This window comes from Cryptotermes secundus, unplaced genomic scaffold (assembly GCF_002891405.2).
Source record: "Cryptotermes secundus unplaced genomic scaffold, Csec_1.0 scaffold88, whole genome shotgun sequence".
NCBI classification, from domain to species: domain Eukaryota; kingdom Metazoa; phylum Arthropoda; class Insecta; order Blattodea; family Kalotermitidae; genus Cryptotermes; species Cryptotermes secundus.
The window spans coordinates 773,080-790,398 of NW_019724585.1; the positions used below are offsets into that span (position 1 = coordinate 773,080).

A 17,319-nucleotide genomic window follows, 5' to 3' on the forward strand; every position below is an offset into this window, starting at 1 on the left:
TGTCACCCTCTCCCCACTGGGGCAGGCAATTGGCCCTTGCTGAGGCTATCTCCAGACCACAGTTACATTTACAGTGACTCTGTAATACAATTTGTTCGCCTCCTTCTGAATGCAAGATATGGCTTCAAAGAGGAGATTCAGGAACAAGACAGAACAAGAACTGGTTCAGACAAACAGTTATCTGGATATGGAGATATACAGTGTGTTCCAGTCAAACCTTCCACATTTTAATTAATCATTGTGAACAAAATGTGATAAATTATGGATTATAATTAACACCAGAAGAAAGAAAAACTCAAAAGAATTTTATTTCATCACTTTGAAGTAATTTTAATGTGAAGTTCTCAGTATCAAAGTGGTGCTACTACCTAAAGGTACCTTGTGACCTTCCTTTAGCAAAGATGGACACAGCAATACTAACTACACATATATTCCTCTGCCATTTATTACTGCCGTCTACTTTTCCTATTAACTACTAATTAACACAAGTAATGACAGAATGGCAAGTGTTAACCTTTTACATACAGATTATGAAAGAAGCACAAAAACTTCACATATATTTGGTTTTGAGTCCACTATCAGATATACCAGTGTTTAAAGCTTGCCTTACATTGTCTTTTGCCCATACATGCACATATTTAACATCATACAGTAGTTATTTTAAACACAGTGCAATATTGCAAAATCCGATTCAGTTTCACATTCAATGAATATGTTTCTAGTCCCTGACAATCCCCTCTATAAACTATGTATTACTTTCTCATGAATTTCAATTTAGTAAAGAACACACATTTAGGGTAAGAAAATTTTGATGTCGTACTTAAATTTACTGCGACTGTGGTTAAAATAACAATTGATATTCACATTTTCTCTCTGCTAGAAATGTGAAAACCTTGAAGTCATTATCCCACAGATCATTAAGTAGGACTTTCACTGTGTAAGGAAGTATGTTTAAAAAGACAGAATATTAATATTCTCTCAGTCATCATGAAAACATTTAAATAATTAACTAAACATACTTGGTGGCATGATATACTATAAGCAGAAACATAACATTGAACCTAGAATAGCATAAACTGTTAATTTGTAGAAATCAAAATGTACTGTAAACCAACTGCTACTCTGACTTCCAGAGAATTTTCATTCATCTCTGTAAGCTTGGTAGAAGCCACAAATAGTAAAAGACAAAAAATATAAATGTAAATACAAACTTATATCTGGAAGTTTTCACAAATGTTATCCAGCAGTTTGTTTTCTGTTGTGCTGTCAGTCTAACACAGTCAATAATTGAGAACCAATTTATAATTGCACTAAAATCTTTATTCACAGACCACAAATAAATAATTGCTTTGAATGAAACAAAGTTTACTGGCAACTTTGAGATAATACACCACATAAAATCTAATTCTGGTATTACATCATATTTCTAAAGACTGATGTAGCTCTAGGCCAATGAATCAAAGAGAATGAGATCACAGAAACTTACCATCATTTCCTTAAAATTAAGTGCATTTCCTCCTTGCAATTAATTAATTAGGCACTCCGCAAAATCCACTGTCAAAAACAATCTCACAGACAGACAGCAGCTTCATCCTCCTCCTTTGGAATATCGCTTCCAGAATCTTTTGACTTCTTCATGACTTGTACGTGTTACTACCATGGTCCTGCGCTGAGGGTTCTGCCATGTCAGTACACCTAATTCTTGAGCATGGTCTCTCAGTACTTCAAAATCGGCTTGAGAAAGAAACTGGCAATATAAAATTCCTTCGGAGAAAGTGAAACGGTTGCGTTCATTTTCCCAGAGTTTGATTTGGTCTACAATTGTTGGTGGAAGAACTGGAGGACCTACAGCCAACATGCGACGATGTGCATGTAAACGAAGAAAGCCCACAATTTGTTCTGCGGTGATACCACTCTTCAGGGCCTGGCGCACTGACTCTCGAGTCAATATTCCCACAGCAAGGTTTGGAAACCTGGCACAAATAACATTAATTTTCATTTGTATAATAAATGTACAATGTGACAGAATTCATACTAAAGCGGAAGTCTATTGCAGAGAGCGAAAAACTGGAGCTATAACAAATACTCATTATAGAGAGTTTAGAACCTGGAAATGAACGAATGGTTCCAAATCAAATTTTTGAACATCTGCAGTTACCTTACTGTGTTTACAAGAAATCACACTCTCAGATTCAAAGACAATACACAGAAGCAAAAATCTTGTGATGTTTCAATAACAGTGAACAAACTTACTCTGAATACTGTGAACACAATGAAAATCATTGCTTGTAGTAACTGTCAAACATGGCGCAAATGTATTTCGAGTACTTAATCTTCGTTTTTGAAAACTTATATAACAACAAACATATAATATGCATCTTATTACTGATAAAACACAAAGCCTATATAAACACGTGTCAGTATTATGACCACATGTTCACATGCTAGGAGAAACTATTACTGCAGATTTACTAATACTGGCATTAAATGAATCAGCAAGTACAGTGTGGCATGAATGAATAAATATGTGGTGCCAGCTTAATGCATGAAAGTCACTATACACATGAGCGCTTTTTGCAGCATTCATTCATGTGTAATCTGTCAAGACGACTGGTCCACAGTCTCTTCCAAAACAGTTNAGCTTGTGTTAAAAATTATGCAAATGTTCTGTGCACTTACAAGTTCCTTAAAAGGTGTCAAAGTAACTGCTTGGCTTGGTATAGCTGGCAGCATTATTTTAGCTCACTAGTAAGCACTTTACATGAAGACCCTGTTCAAACTGAAGCATTCAGCTCCTTTGAGCTCTACTCATACTAAAGCAAAACAGGTGCCTATCTTGTGACATTCCACAGGATGCTCACCAAAATTTTTTTCTGTGCAAATTCCATGTCATGTGAAAAGGATCAAGAGATGAAGATAAAGGGAAGCAGAAATGTGTTGGAGGCAACTCTCAATTCCTGTACTTGTAAGTGTGATACGACTCTTACAGCACAACATTCTCTACTTAAAGACAGGCAGCAAATTGATCTGCTTCACCTCTCTGTGCATCATCCCATCACGAAGACCCATACATGTGACTCACTATGCTCAAAAGAATGAAACATTTTTTTAGTCTACAGGAGAATGGAACAGATCATGTCATAAGTGATGAACGGTGCAACCCCACGCCATGTGCTTCTGTAGAGAAAAAACTAAATTATCCTGAATAACTTTCTCCTCGTTTCCAGAGATGCATTTAGAGCTAGCCTTCTGTCTTATGAGTTCAGACATGAGAATGCTGTGTTGTTAGTAGTTCCCATTTCACTCATGAAGAACAGAAATTAGCAGGTAAGCCATGCTGCCAAACATACAACCTTTCAAGTATGGAACATTTAAACCCTCATTTGGCATATAGACAGAATTAAAAGCAGTAGGTTTAAATTCTAATTGCACCAGACTAGAAAAAATACATACCACCACTGTTTGTTTACATATCTCAATTAAACAATAACAGTATAATATAGCAATGAACACTTTATACTTTTAACAATGTTTTGTAATTCTTTTGCTGAATTCAATTTGTTTATTTGGGCCAGATTAATAAAACTATCCACTGATTACTTGACAGTTTCAACACAATGGTTCAAATTTAAAGCGAAAGTGTCCTCCGGCACAAATGTGCATACTGCCAAGAACACTAATGCTGACATATGCCTCAACTTGCTGCAACTGGCTTGCTGATAAACAAATAATGGTTCATGTAAGATGCTACCATGTAACACACAACAAACAGTATCTTGGACTTTCTCCATGACTTTTGGTGCAAATGTGACTTCCATCTGGTATCCTGATCATCATGAAAGTGGGAGGATCTGGCCTCCAATAGCATGAACATTAAGTTCTACAAATTCTTTCTTTGGTGATGAAGGGAAAACTGTTACCAAAAAATATGGCATCACTGACAGGGCCATCGTGTCCAACTGTGTTGGGACATCATAGAGGACACACTGTACCCTGTGGTCATGGACACACACAGTGATTATTTGAAAGCCGTATGGCAGAATGATAACCACCCTAAATGTGTACTCTACTGAGGATAGATCCCCATACCCTGATGCTTGTGTACAGATGCAAATTTGTACCAGTATGTTGTGATTCAGTACCAGGGCAAGACTTTTTATCCAGGATGATTCTGTGCACCACCCTGCACCACCGAACAAGGATTGTTTTAGTTACTATAGGATTCTGATGATGGTGTATAACACACTGATATATTGGGTTTTTGGACCTTATCCATCGTCCTGGTTTTTAAGATAACCAATAAAAACACGACGTTTATCGTCTATCCTGGTTCCACGCTTGTATGTGCTTGCAACAATTTGTTATGAATATTTTTCTCATTAGCTCTCATGGACTTAGCCTGGTCTCAGGTGTTTATAATCTTCATGTTTTGTGACATCAGTTTGTCCAGTGATTGAGTCTAGCTCTTTCTAACGGACCCAACAGAATAGGTGTTTTCCTTCACGTGAGGACGGAAACAGATCCAGTTTCCGAAACGTGGCGTTTTTATTAGTTATCTTAAAAACCAGGACGATGGATAAGGTCCAAAAACCCAATATATCAGTGTGTTATACACCATCATCAGAATCCTATANTGGAAAGATATTTGTCCTGTTGGTGACCAATGGCAAACCAGTAAGTAAGAGCTAAATGGTTTTCAGGGCTGAATACAGAATGGATAGTGGGAATTTAAAGATTTCTGGATTATCTGTTATTTTTAACCATACTTTTTCCTTCCATTACTGCAGATACTGTAGAATTCACAGTACAGTTTTCTGTTTGGAGACTCAAGGCAGTTAGCCATGATGGTGTAAGCCACTGAGAGCTATTTATGGCATCATCTAGATAGTTGCAGGTTTGGTTAGTCTGTCACTGTCAGTATCATCCTCACTACAACATCCCCGGCCCCCATGTTTTGGGATTCTTCCAGATAAAAACACAATCTGCTCATGAACCTGAGAGTCCAAGACTTGTATACAAACGGGTGCAGCAAATGAACTTAACAGGCATTCTGTTGGACTGCAGTTGTGCCCTAAAAGATATATATTATTGGAAAAGAAAAATGGCACATAGAAGTCAGGAAAAACAGAAGAAATTTCAAATCTTACATTCAACATATTACTTATTATTCTTAGACTTTGTGAAGTTATTTGTTCATCTTTTCTTGTTATTTGATGTTACATTAATGAGAGAAGAAAGCAAGCTCTATTCTTTAGTTCCAACAAGCTTGTCTTATTTACAGAATACAAATACACAGACTTATTTCTATGCAAAGAATGAACGGATCCTACAATCCATATTATTATCCTTACAAGGATGAAATTTGTTAGGAATGTGACTTACCTGTACATGAGTTCACAAAACAGGCCTAAGAGAGCCACCTGTAGGTTGGAATCTGTGTATGCATACACCCTGTAGTTTGTCTCTACCACAATGTAACCTTCTCTGTTCATGTCCACCTGTGATTTGTTCTGCCCTGATGCAATGTTAAGGGCTAACCTTGTTGGATAAAAGCGGCCAGCCTTTCTCTGTAGGTAATAAATAAGAACAGTTGAACACAGGGCAGGCAAACATAATTTATGTAACACTTAGGCTGTCATAAAGAATATCAGTATTTAAGTTAAAAGTATTCACTGAATGTAATAAATGAGAAGAAATTGTTAGTTACAAACAACATCAAAGTACAGTATGCACCAAAAAACACAGTACTGAAAAGAAAAGACATCCTGTTGATACCACTGTCTATTCATGTGAAGGCCCCTTGCATGACAGAACCTTCTCAAATCCTGAAGAAATGGACCGATCACCATGTCCCTGTAGCATTCTTGGGTGACGGTAAGAGCACTTCCTTCCGCATCCTCAATGAAATAGGGGCCTAATATATCGCGTGCTGAGACAGCACACCATATCATCACATGTGTACTATGTAGTGGTTTCTGGACAATAACATCTGGCCACTCAAAACCATAGAAGCGAGTTGTCTGGTGACCACTTCCGTATGAGCGGAAATAATACTCAACTATGAATACTTTGTCCTCTGTCGAGAGACCCATTTCCAACAGCAACTGCACAACACAACTTCCTTTTCACCACTGGGAACACGTGTGGCTGGAGCCATGCCCTGTCAACAAACACACAAGCACGTTCGAGATGTGCCACTTTCAGTACTGAAAATTTTGGTGCATACTATATTTTATTTTGGGAGTATCATTTCGACAACAGCTCCCAGACACACTTTGCTCAGGTACTCATCTTCATACACATCAACACAGCAAATTCAAAACAAAATTATCTGTAGCAAGAATTATGAATACACAACTCATATCAGAAGGCAACAGGATATATTAAGATGACTGGATTTGTTTTTGTGTAACATGAATCCATGATTGATATGCTTTTATATGCTGTACAGTCTGAGTTACTGCCAGTGTCATCAAATTAATGACAAATACAAAACCTACATATAAAAATTGTTGCATCATCAGTATGACATATGACTGCTGAAATACTGTTTCATAATGATTCCCAGTAAGTATTGAACAATGACACTGAACACACCCAATCACAAGATGCATTAAGTGCCTGGTCCTCAAACAGATACAGTACCAAATGTGGAAACTTGAAGTTAACAGTTATTTATTTTTTTCATTGCTAGTGGGGTGGGACTAAGTCCCTTGTACTGCGGCCACTTCTGGCCTATTGTACCAGCCCCAGATGATAGGTGAGGGTGATTGTGGAGCAATTGGTGGGATGAAGATTGGCAGGGGAAACCGAAGTACTCAGAGAAAACGTGCCCCAGTGCCACTTTGTCCACCACAAATCGCACTTGCCCAGACCCGGGGTCGAACCCGGGCCACCGCGATGGGAAGCCAGCGACTAACCGCTTGAGCTATGGCATGGCCTAAGTTAACAGTTAAATACTTTACCTCACCTTGCGTTGATAGACAAGTCCAAATTCTCTAAGATGTTGCAAGAATACCAGAAGTCCGTCACTCATTCCTTCTGTGCTATAATCCTGTAAGACAATAACCCCACATACAAATTGCAAGTCATATCAATATATAATATTGTATTTTGATCAAAGTGAAGTCTGAAATATTAGACTCCAAAACTCCTGTTCCTACTGGGGACAGAACTCCAACCATCCAGCCCATAGCCATCACCATGTCAAATGGGCTATCACAGCTCAATGAGTCACGCTGAGAGAGAAGTCCTATTTCTGTTTTCAGGAGATTAACACACTGCAGTAACTCTAACAAATCATTAATCATTCTACTAGGCCACTAAGGCATTTAAATATGACCATATGAACGTAATCTCCTCTCTAATATGTACTGAAATCAATTATTCTTATATGGTCTCTTCCTTTATTTTCCGGTTGAGAAGAGTGTATCCCTCAGTTTCTCTCAGAAACATAATTTCTACATTTTCTAGCTTCCTGCTTCAAAGTCTGCTGCATAAAGACATCAAAGAACTTCTGTTTTACAAAGTTTTATTCCTGTAGTTCTTTGAAATAGTTTCAGTAGATTAGTCAACAAGGAGTACCAACAAGATTTTGTATTCCTGATCCCTTACATAGGCACATATCCTTGGGTTCAGAAGCATTTGATTAAACCCAGCACATACAATGGAAACTATTCCACATTTTCCATCAGCAAGGCCTGATTCCCAAAGGAAACTGCATGCATTAAAATCTCCAAGCAAAATAAGTGGTGAACGTAATTGCATAAATGGATTAGTCAGGTTGGCAGTGGCTATCAGTACTGCTGGCAAGAGAAAAATGTTGTAAAGAGTAAAAGAGAGACTAGATACATGTAAACAGACAGCTATGACCTGCAGTGCAGTGCAGTGCAGATGCAGCCCTTAAACTTGATAACCATCTCTCCATTTACTCAGTTCACTCTCAAAATGGGTCACTCTTTCTTTGAAGAACTTATCAACACATTCAGATAGACACACATGATGCTTGCACAATAACTGCAGTGAGGCCATTTTGCAAAGAGAAGAACAGCCTTTTAGATGCATGAATTCAGAATTAAATTTCTGGTAGTTCAACACCATCTGTCTGCAGCAAAATAAAAACAAGAATATCTCCATGGTTATCTACAACATACACAGGTAATGACCAATGTACTGCATGTATCTGGGGCAGAATGGCACAATAACCACCACTGGAAATCTGTCAAAATGTTGTGGAAGCTTCCAATATTGAAGCAAGCACTAGCCAATCAGCGTGGGCCATGGCAACTACAATGCCGAATGGGTCAGGCCCTGCTAGCAACAGCGTATAAAAATGTGGACCTCCGACATACTGCAGTTGCAGCTACATTGAGACAGCTTATCTGGAGTGCAGACAGCAACACTGTCTGCCACACAAGGAAGACTGGCCAGGTTGCAGTCACCCAGCTGCTGATGCAGACAAAACTGGCTGACTCACAGTCACCTGGCCATCATCACAAGGAAGACCAGCCAGCTTGCAGTCGCCCAGCTGCCAATGCAGAGAAAACTGGCCAGCTCAGTCACCTGGCCGCTGACACAAGGAAGATGAATGGGCCAGCCCACTGTGGCTAGAGTTTCACTGGCATTCATCAGGTGTGTCCTGCCTTAGAGTTACAGCCCTTTCCAAGACCCAGAACACCTCACCGATTACTGCACACTCAGCCTGCCTGCCTGCTTGTCTGTATACTCTTCTTCTAGCAGAAATAAATGTTTATTATGGAAATTTATATGGTTATCTCTCCATGTTAATGGACCTGGCATCCCACAATGTAATGCCATGGTTCAAGGCAGTGATTATAGTTTCCAACACCAGTGTATTAAATATAGATTTTGTCTAGGTCCAATTTGTAAAACCTAAAAGCAATGCACTGCTGCAATATTTATGACAACACATACACAATATTCCATGTAGAATTTGTGGGTATGTTTATATCTGTAACAAATCTGAATGCATACCTCAAATGGTTCATTAGTTACTATCATCATTACTTGTATGATGCCCCCATAAGCAGGGTATTACACTTTATTAAAAGTGTAGAATTAATAAAGGATTAATCCAAGGGGAAGCACAAGAGATCATTGAAGGTCGCAGTGCAGGGGCTGGTTTTTATGGCCCAACCCTTACATACATACATGGACCTGCAGACACCTGCATTTCAATGTGTGCTTCCACGCCCACACCAAATTCCACTAGCCATAGCGGTGCAACCATTGAGAATTGTACCCATGTTGGTATAACATTTTCTACTCAGAATGGCCTCAGGAAGAACCTCATAACATGGTTATGATACACCCTGTAGATTTCATGTAGCTGTCATGTAACTGTGCATTCTGCAAAGTCACCTTAACCTTTACCGGCCGTGTATCAGTTTCCATCAACTCACTGTGTTCTGGCTGACAGAGCACTGCATTCTTTCTACGCTAATACTCGTACCTCCACTCCCAATTAAAATATGACTGTCAGATCTGAAGAAGCAGGAAATTTGAAATCTCCTATTTCTGAAGATTAAACTTCACCTTAAACTAAACGTGGTCACTGCCCTCTGTAGTACTAGCGAAGCTCTCTTATTCTGAGATGAAAAAAAGGTTATTAAAAGCTGATTATTTTTAAAATATGTTATTACCATATACATTTCAGAATCCTACATTAATTGTCATTTTCATGTCAAAAGTCTCTGTGTCCACCACGCTGCTGTTACTCATTGTAAGAAATTACAATGTATGAAGTTTGGGTGGTCTCCAATGGCATAACACTCACATGAGACTCCGTTAAAATCAGTCCAGTACTCAAAAGGTGGAAGAGGGGATTCACACATAGACAGCATGGTAACCCCATAAAGCTGCTTTTTTCACTTAAGAAAGGAAAGTAAGCTAAAAGGTCAAAATACTTTAAAAAACTATTGTGATATTATAATCTGTATGTTTCTGGCATTTGTTTTAAAACTCCTGATGAACAAAAGAACCTTAAAACATGTGAAATATGGTGTGGCAAGAGATTATAAATGTTTACATATTTTGTACAAAATATTGGTTTTATGTTGAAAGATAGTAACATGGCAACAGGAAACTACTGAAACAAAGACAATTCATCAAGTTATACAGGTCTCACAGATAAAGGTATGTTGGTTTTACCCTCTTATGTGTCATTTCAATTCACTGTATTCTGACACTATCAACTTAGCTAATGTTAATGTTGTTTATTCACTTCATTTAATATGTTCTGTATTTCTGTATTATTATATTCTTATTACTATTTAGTATTAGTATTNCCATTTCAATTCACTGTATTCTGACACTATCAACCTAGCTAATGTTAATGTTCTTTTTAAAATTGAATTGAATTGTTCTGCACAGTGACAGTGACATAGGTGGATGGATTTGGCTAAGGATTACACTCACTGCTAAGCTCTGATATTGGGCCACGCCATAGCTCAAGCGGTTAGTCGCCGGCTTCCCACCGTGGTGGCCCAGGTTCGATCCTGGGTCTGGTCAAGTGGGATTTGTAGTGGACAAAGTGGTGCTGGGGCAGGTTTTCTCTGAGTACTTTGGTTTCCCCTACCAATCTTCATTCCACCAATTGCTCCAAAATCATCATCATTTATCGCCTGGGGCTGGTACAATAGGCCACAAGTGGCCACAGTACAAGGGACTCAGTCCCACCCCACCAGAATTAAAAAAAAAACTCTGATATTAGTGATATCAAATTTTGGTTTCTTTTACAATAGAATCAGTTAATTCTTTTTTGAAGGTTATTTAACAATGCTTTAAGTACTGCAACTATACAGTACGAGATAATGGGATATCAGATAAAATGGAAAAGATTTTGAAGGGTGTAATCATGGTGTAACAGAGGTACTATTCCAGCATTTGCCTGGAGGACTGAAGAGAACCATGAAAAGATCAGTCCAGATAGCTAGTATCCTGGCCAAGATTCAAACTGAGTAACCTACTAAATGCAAGTCTAGGGTGTTGTTGTTGCTGTTATTATTGTTATTGGAGGGGGTGGGTTTCCTCATGCACCACGACCAGTTTGATCTATTGTGCGTCCCCCTATAATCTTCTACCAGCCTCTATACCCTACCGGCATTGGTGCTTACCATCAGTCCCTACTCAGCCAGTGAGGTCGGCCTCTACTGGCTCAGAGGTATCTCAATGCTTCCCCCATCTACCAGAGGCGTTAGAAGTCTAACATTTTAATCATTTGGTAATATTGAGGATCATTCATCATATGTACAGCTACATTACCTTGCCCATCGTGCTGAAACTGAGTTGGAACAGGAATGTAAGGCACTCCACCAGGTCCAAGCCACGAGATTCCACAGTGTCCAGGTACTGAAGGATGAAGTACCACACCTGTGATGGTGTATCCAGCAGCAGAAATTGAAACCCTTCTCGCGTGATCACTGGGCTCCCATCTTCTTCATCACTGCAAACACAAGAACAAAAGCGCTTCCAATTGGCGTGCAGCACTCCACAGCACCATAGGCTCTTGCTTTGCTTTGCATCATTAGCAAAGTTTTCTTCCTTCTCTTTGTCTACTGCAATGAAAGAAAATATCCCACTAGAGCTGTTATTAAATGGTTGCTAAAGGACTACCCACTGATGCAGGGTAAGAAATTCAGGAAGAGGCATGGACTCCTTCTGCAAGCAGACTGACAAGAAGAGATCATTTTCCTTACAGACTTCCGGCAACACAGGCAAACATGAAAGGGCAATCTCAGAATACTTACAAACCACACGCAGATAGCAGCAAGCACTAATCATGAAAAGCTGTAAAGAATCTTATAACAGTGTACTGACATATGTGTGATATGTGTCAAGTAAACTTAGCTCATCTTATGGAAAACTGTCTGGGTTTATAGTGTGTAAGCTACTGTATCTTTATCTGGACAGTTATTCTGCTATACTGACATCATGATTTACAATCACAGCATTCCCTGCCGAGACTCTGTGCTCTATGTTCTTTTTGCAAGATGCTTAAGAAAACCTCACATTTTTGTGCTCGTATTTCATATTTTTATGTAACAAACTAAGGAAGTCATCAATTATTTAACTTTACTTACAGCTCTCCAGAATAGGGGATTTAAGGATATAAATACATCCACGTGGACATTAAAAATAAGGAAATGAAAAGTGCTGAGGTGGGCTGCTCTCCAATGCCAGTCAATCATGTCTATAATAACAATGCCGATAACGACATGGGCATGCAAAAACTTACTAAGTTTCCAAAGAAGAAACTTTGTTCCTTAGAATATAATTTTCAATTTCTGTCCTTCTGTTGGAGAAGATCATGACACTCAACTGACCGCTTCATCAGGCCTGCATGCAGAAGGATACGGACAGCATCAGCAGATATCCCCTCCTGCTGCTGTGACCCCACCATGTAATGCAGCACACACTCCCATCGCTCCATGGCATAGCCATCCAAGTAAGGAATGTCCCGTGGTTTGCTGTCAGTTTCTAGCTGTGATGACATGCTCCATGGCTTTCCTCTAAAAACAAAACAACATGTCCAGCAAAAAATTTGCCAATAGGGTCATTCTACATAAAACAACACAGTTTTGGGGCAAATATTTCATAACTATCTCTTATTCCCAAAAAAATTTGCAACCTTGCTGAGTCTCCTTAGAAGTCATATAAACATAATTTTGCCTTCCTGTGCCCATCAACTGCAGAGACACAGCATACTGAAATTTTAAGTTTTCTTTAAACTGTCCCTTGTTCTGTTTAACTAGGGTGCTTATAATCCTGGCTCTACATAAGTTACAGAATTTGTGCTTTTATCAACTGAAACCTCTTAGGGCCGTGCCATAGCTCAAGTGGTTAATCACTGGCTTCCCACCGCGGCAGCCCGGGTTCGAGCCCGGGTCTGGTCAAGTGGGATTTGTGGTGGACAAAGTGGCGCTGGGGCAGGTTTTCTCCGAGTACTTCAGTTTCCCTTGCCAATCTTCATTCTACCAACTGCTCCACAATCACCCTCACCTATCATCTGGGGCTGGTACAATAGGCCAGAAGTTGCCGCAGTACAAAGGACCTAGGCCCACCCCACTAGCATTAGCATTAGCATTAGCATTAGCATTAGCATTAGCATTAGCATAACTGAAACCTCTTAAGCGGGGTTTTCAGTTGGTGCACCACTGACAATATTTTAAAATACAGACCTTGATCTTTGAACTTAGTTTATGAAAGAAATGTACAGACAGGTCTTATGCAAGTTTTTCCCCGCAACAATTAGTGATGATTTTATTATATATCTTTGGAAAGTACCATGCTGATTTGTCATATTCTGAGCTTGAAGAGAAAGCAGCTTTATTTTCAAAACCTTCAGGCAAATTTGTATTAATTTTTCCACATTATCACACATTCTTTGTCCTTTCTGAACTTTAGAAACCTTTCTCATCAACCTGTCAACCAGAGGAGCAACATTTTTCTTAGAAATTGCAATGTGACTGACACTGAATAGATTACAGCACTGTTTTAAAACATTCCATTTTTGGAATATGTAGCACCTGAAGCTATTATTTTTTTTATTGCTAGTGGGGTGGGACTAAGTCCCTTGTACTGCGGCCACTTCTGGCCTATGGTACCAGCCCAAGATGATAGGTGAGGGTGACTGTGGATCAGTTGGTGAAATGAAGATTGGCAGGGGAAACCAAAGTACTCGGAGAAAACCTTCCCCAGTGCCACTTTGTCCACCACAAATTCCATTTTGACCAGACCCGGGATTGAACACGGGCCAGCACGGTGGGAAGCCAGCGACTAACCGCTTGAGCTATGGTATGGCCCAGCACTTGAAGCTATCTAAACTAGGAATAAAATTTGCACTTGACAAAACAACAACACAATTTGCCAGGCAAGGAAATACATCTTAACTCTGGGCAAAATGCCCTGCAGTAGGTACAATCTGCGATAATGTGGGGAAAATTAATATAAATTTGCCTCAAGGTTTAGAAAATATAGCTGTTTTCTCTTCAAGCTCAGAATATGACTAAAATGGAAGATTAGATCAGTTTTAAAATTGAACAGACCCTTGTTGTTCCTTCTTTGAGCAAGACTTTGTGGTCATTAGAAGAATCACCACTTTTCACTGAAAAGTTGTCATAAGATAAATCAAAAGAGCCATGAAAAGAAAAATATTCAATTTAACAGACTCCAATGGTAGTGACAGTGCAAATGCTCTCAGGATCCCTTTATGACTTTGTCTGATATGTACAGAACACATGATGCTCTTTTGTGAAGACCAACAAATAAATCTGGAAAGGAAGAGAAATTATTCATGTAAAGTTTCAGGCTTACACCTTCATCTCTGCTAGTGAGACTTGGTACTGACACATTTGTAGCAGGCATCATCTGTACTGCATTTTGCCTGTCCTTTTCCCAAATTGTCTTGTAGCTCTTATCATTTTTGTGTCATTGGCTCACATTGTAGCAAAAATGTATACACCCCAACATATGATAAAAATGGCCACACTTGTTAATGTTATCTAAAATGGTGTGCTATCTTGCGAGCGGTCTCTTTGGGTTCACATTTCTGCACAGACCATGTATGGTAAGCAAACACTTACTTACTTACTTACTTACTTACTCATGGAGCTGAACCTTTCTTGATGAGCCGCCAATACTGCAGCTACTCAAGAATTTCCCAGCATTTTATAGAACCTGGAGGTTCATTACCATGTTCATAAGAGCCCTCCACTGGTCCCTATCCTGAACCAGATCAATTCAATCCATCCCATCTATCTAAGATCCATTTTAATATTGTCTGCCACCTACCCCATGGTGTTCCCAGTGGTCTCTTTCCTTCTGGCTTTCCCACCAATATCCTATATGCATTCGTCTTCCCCATTCGTGCTATATGCCCTCCCCACCTCATCCTCCTTGATTTTATCATTCTAATTATACTTGGAGAAGAGTACAAGTTATGAAGCTCCTCATTATGCAGTTTTCTCCAACCTCCTGTTACTTCATCTCTCTTTGGTCAAAGTATTCTCCTCAACACCCTCAGTCTATGTTCCTCCCTTGATGTCAGAGACCAAGTTTCACACTGCTACAAAACCACCGGCAAAATTATAGTTTTGTATATTCTAATCTTCAGGTTTTTGGACAGCAGACGAAAAGACAAAAGGTTCTGGACTGAATGGTAGCAAGCATTTTCTGAGTTTACTCTCCTCTTAATTTGCTCCTCAATCAGGTTTGATTTGTTATCCTTATCTGGTAAGCAAACACTACTGGCAAGAATATAATAATATGCAAGATTTTATAAATAGAGAGTTGTTGCATGAACTTACCCACCCAAGAGCGCAACCTTCATATTCCTTTTGAAGGCAGAGTTCATAATCCATCCTGGAAGTCCACCAGGTATAGCTGCCTCCTGCCATACACGCAGACCACTGAGCACTTGTGCAACTTCATTGTGTTCCCTGAAATGTAACAATCCAACTGAACAAGGATTTCTGACACAGCAAATGTCACAAATCAACTATTTCTCAAGAAAGAAAGAAAGAAACTTGAGGGATCTGCTGTTGTAGTCAGAACTTCTGCTTACACTCTGACATGACGTACCCACTTCCAGAAAATGCAAGAAGTACAAGGTACACTTCACTGCATTTTTAACTTTCCATAATATTTTTTTTAAGTGTGACATGTTTCTGCACCAACTTACGGCACATTACTATTGTTCCTTTTTACTTAGTTATTCCATACTTTGAGAAAGTCAACTGTGAATGTACAAGGTGGTTCAAATATGACTGGGACTGATTTTTTTTTAACTAAAATTGCCAAACACTTACTTGCACATGTCAGTCTTCAACATACTCCCCTCCGGAGTCAACACATTTTTTCCAACGTTCTGGAAGCATCCTGATGCCCTTTTCAAAAAATTTTGTGGTTGGCGGTGTATCCACTCCCGAACGTTCTGGATGATGGCGTCATTGTCCACAAACCGCATGCCTTGCAAGTCTGATTTGAGCCTTCCAAACAGGTAGAAATCACTTGGGGCCAAATCAGGACTGTACGGCGGAGGTGTCAGAAGGTTCCATTTCAATTTCCGGAGGGTTTCCATTGTTGTTTTGGCCCTATGGTGGTGTGCACTGTCTTGAAGGAAGGCTACCAGCTTTCCACCTGTCTTCCGCTTGGATCAGATCTTTTCCTTCACGTCTGTTGCCAGGAGGTCTGAGTAATAAGCTGCATTGACTGTTCTGGCATCTGTCAGGAAGTCTATATGGATAACCCCCTGCCAATCCCAGAAGAACGTTGCCATCACTTTTCCTGCCGAACGGCTCCTCCACGCTCTCTTGGGTTTGGGAGAACTGGTATGCCGCCACTTGCGCGNTTCTGTTCACTCATCGCTCTAGCAACTTCCAGAGAGGACTGAACAGGTTCTAACCCTAACAGGAGGGAGGGTGGAGGTTGTGGCTTCACTCTCTCAAGGTCGCACAGCTGCTGCACAGTGCGGCTTGTTTACAAAAAAATCAGTCCCAGTCATATTTGAACCACCTAGTATCTTTAGGCATGTTCACAACCCTGCAGACAGCCCATTAAATTCCCCCAAATCATCTATCCATCTGTAAGCACAGAACAATGAGAACTGATAACAGGATTTTCATAAAATTTGAAATTGGGCAGTCTGCTGACATATTCCAATTCTGATCAAAATCAGAAAATGTAACTGTCACTTTACATGAAGAAAAATGTGCATGTCTGCATGCACCAGGAGCATAACTCATTAAACATTTATTGGGGTAAAAACACTTCAAACAAAAGTTGTAGCAAAAATGAAACACCCATTTCATATTCAACAAACATTTCTGTAACTCTTACTGTTTCTAAGATAAGTGAACAAAAGAGATACTATTAGGCTCTTGTTGCTGATAACAATCAAAATTTTCTCCCACCTTAAATTTTAAGTCTATATATAGTATAAACATAATTTACTTTAAATGAAACTGACTGTACTGCCAAAACCTTTTATTCTATATCATAACTAGTAATTCTACATGAAAATAAATGCTTCTGGACAATATGGTAATATGACAGTCCAAGCCTGTTACAGTTCTCTGTGGACACTATTGTCCTCTTTAGTCCTTTTGGAAGGGTCACTGGTTTACTGGCTAGACCACTTTATTAGCAAGTTATGATTTGTTTATTTGTATCTGGGCAGAAAACATCTGCTCTGTATTTGTTTACATTCACTCTGAATGACTGAGGAAGGGGATGAAAAGTCACCATGGGAGACAAGTGTGTAGTTTTCCAAAGACGTGTATTTTGTTTTTGTTGACATGC

The 17,319-nt window shown here is 39.4% G+C and overlaps 1 protein-coding gene across 1 annotated transcript in view; it reads right to left on the reverse strand.

The window, feature by feature from the left end:
- Positions 1–288: 288 nt before the first annotated feature.
- The window catches only part of LOC111862298 (general transcription factor IIH subunit 4), a 21,620-nt gene continuing 4,589 nt past the window's right edge, over positions 289–17,319 (reverse strand). The window contains exons 2-7 of the mRNA XM_023847570.2: positions 15,327–15,458; positions 12,345–12,530; positions 11,284–11,464; positions 6,971–7,054; positions 5,383–5,567; positions 289–1,973 (exon numbers count right to left, since the gene is read on the reverse strand). Of these exons, the coding sequence (XP_023703338.2) occupies positions 1,589–1,973; positions 5,383–5,567; positions 6,971–7,054; positions 11,284–11,464; positions 12,345–12,530; positions 15,327–15,458 (1,153 nt within the window). The 3' untranslated portion in view covers positions 289–1,588. The remainder of the gene's footprint in view (positions 1,974–5,382; positions 5,568–6,970; positions 7,055–11,283; positions 11,465–12,344; positions 12,531–15,326; positions 15,459–17,319) is intronic.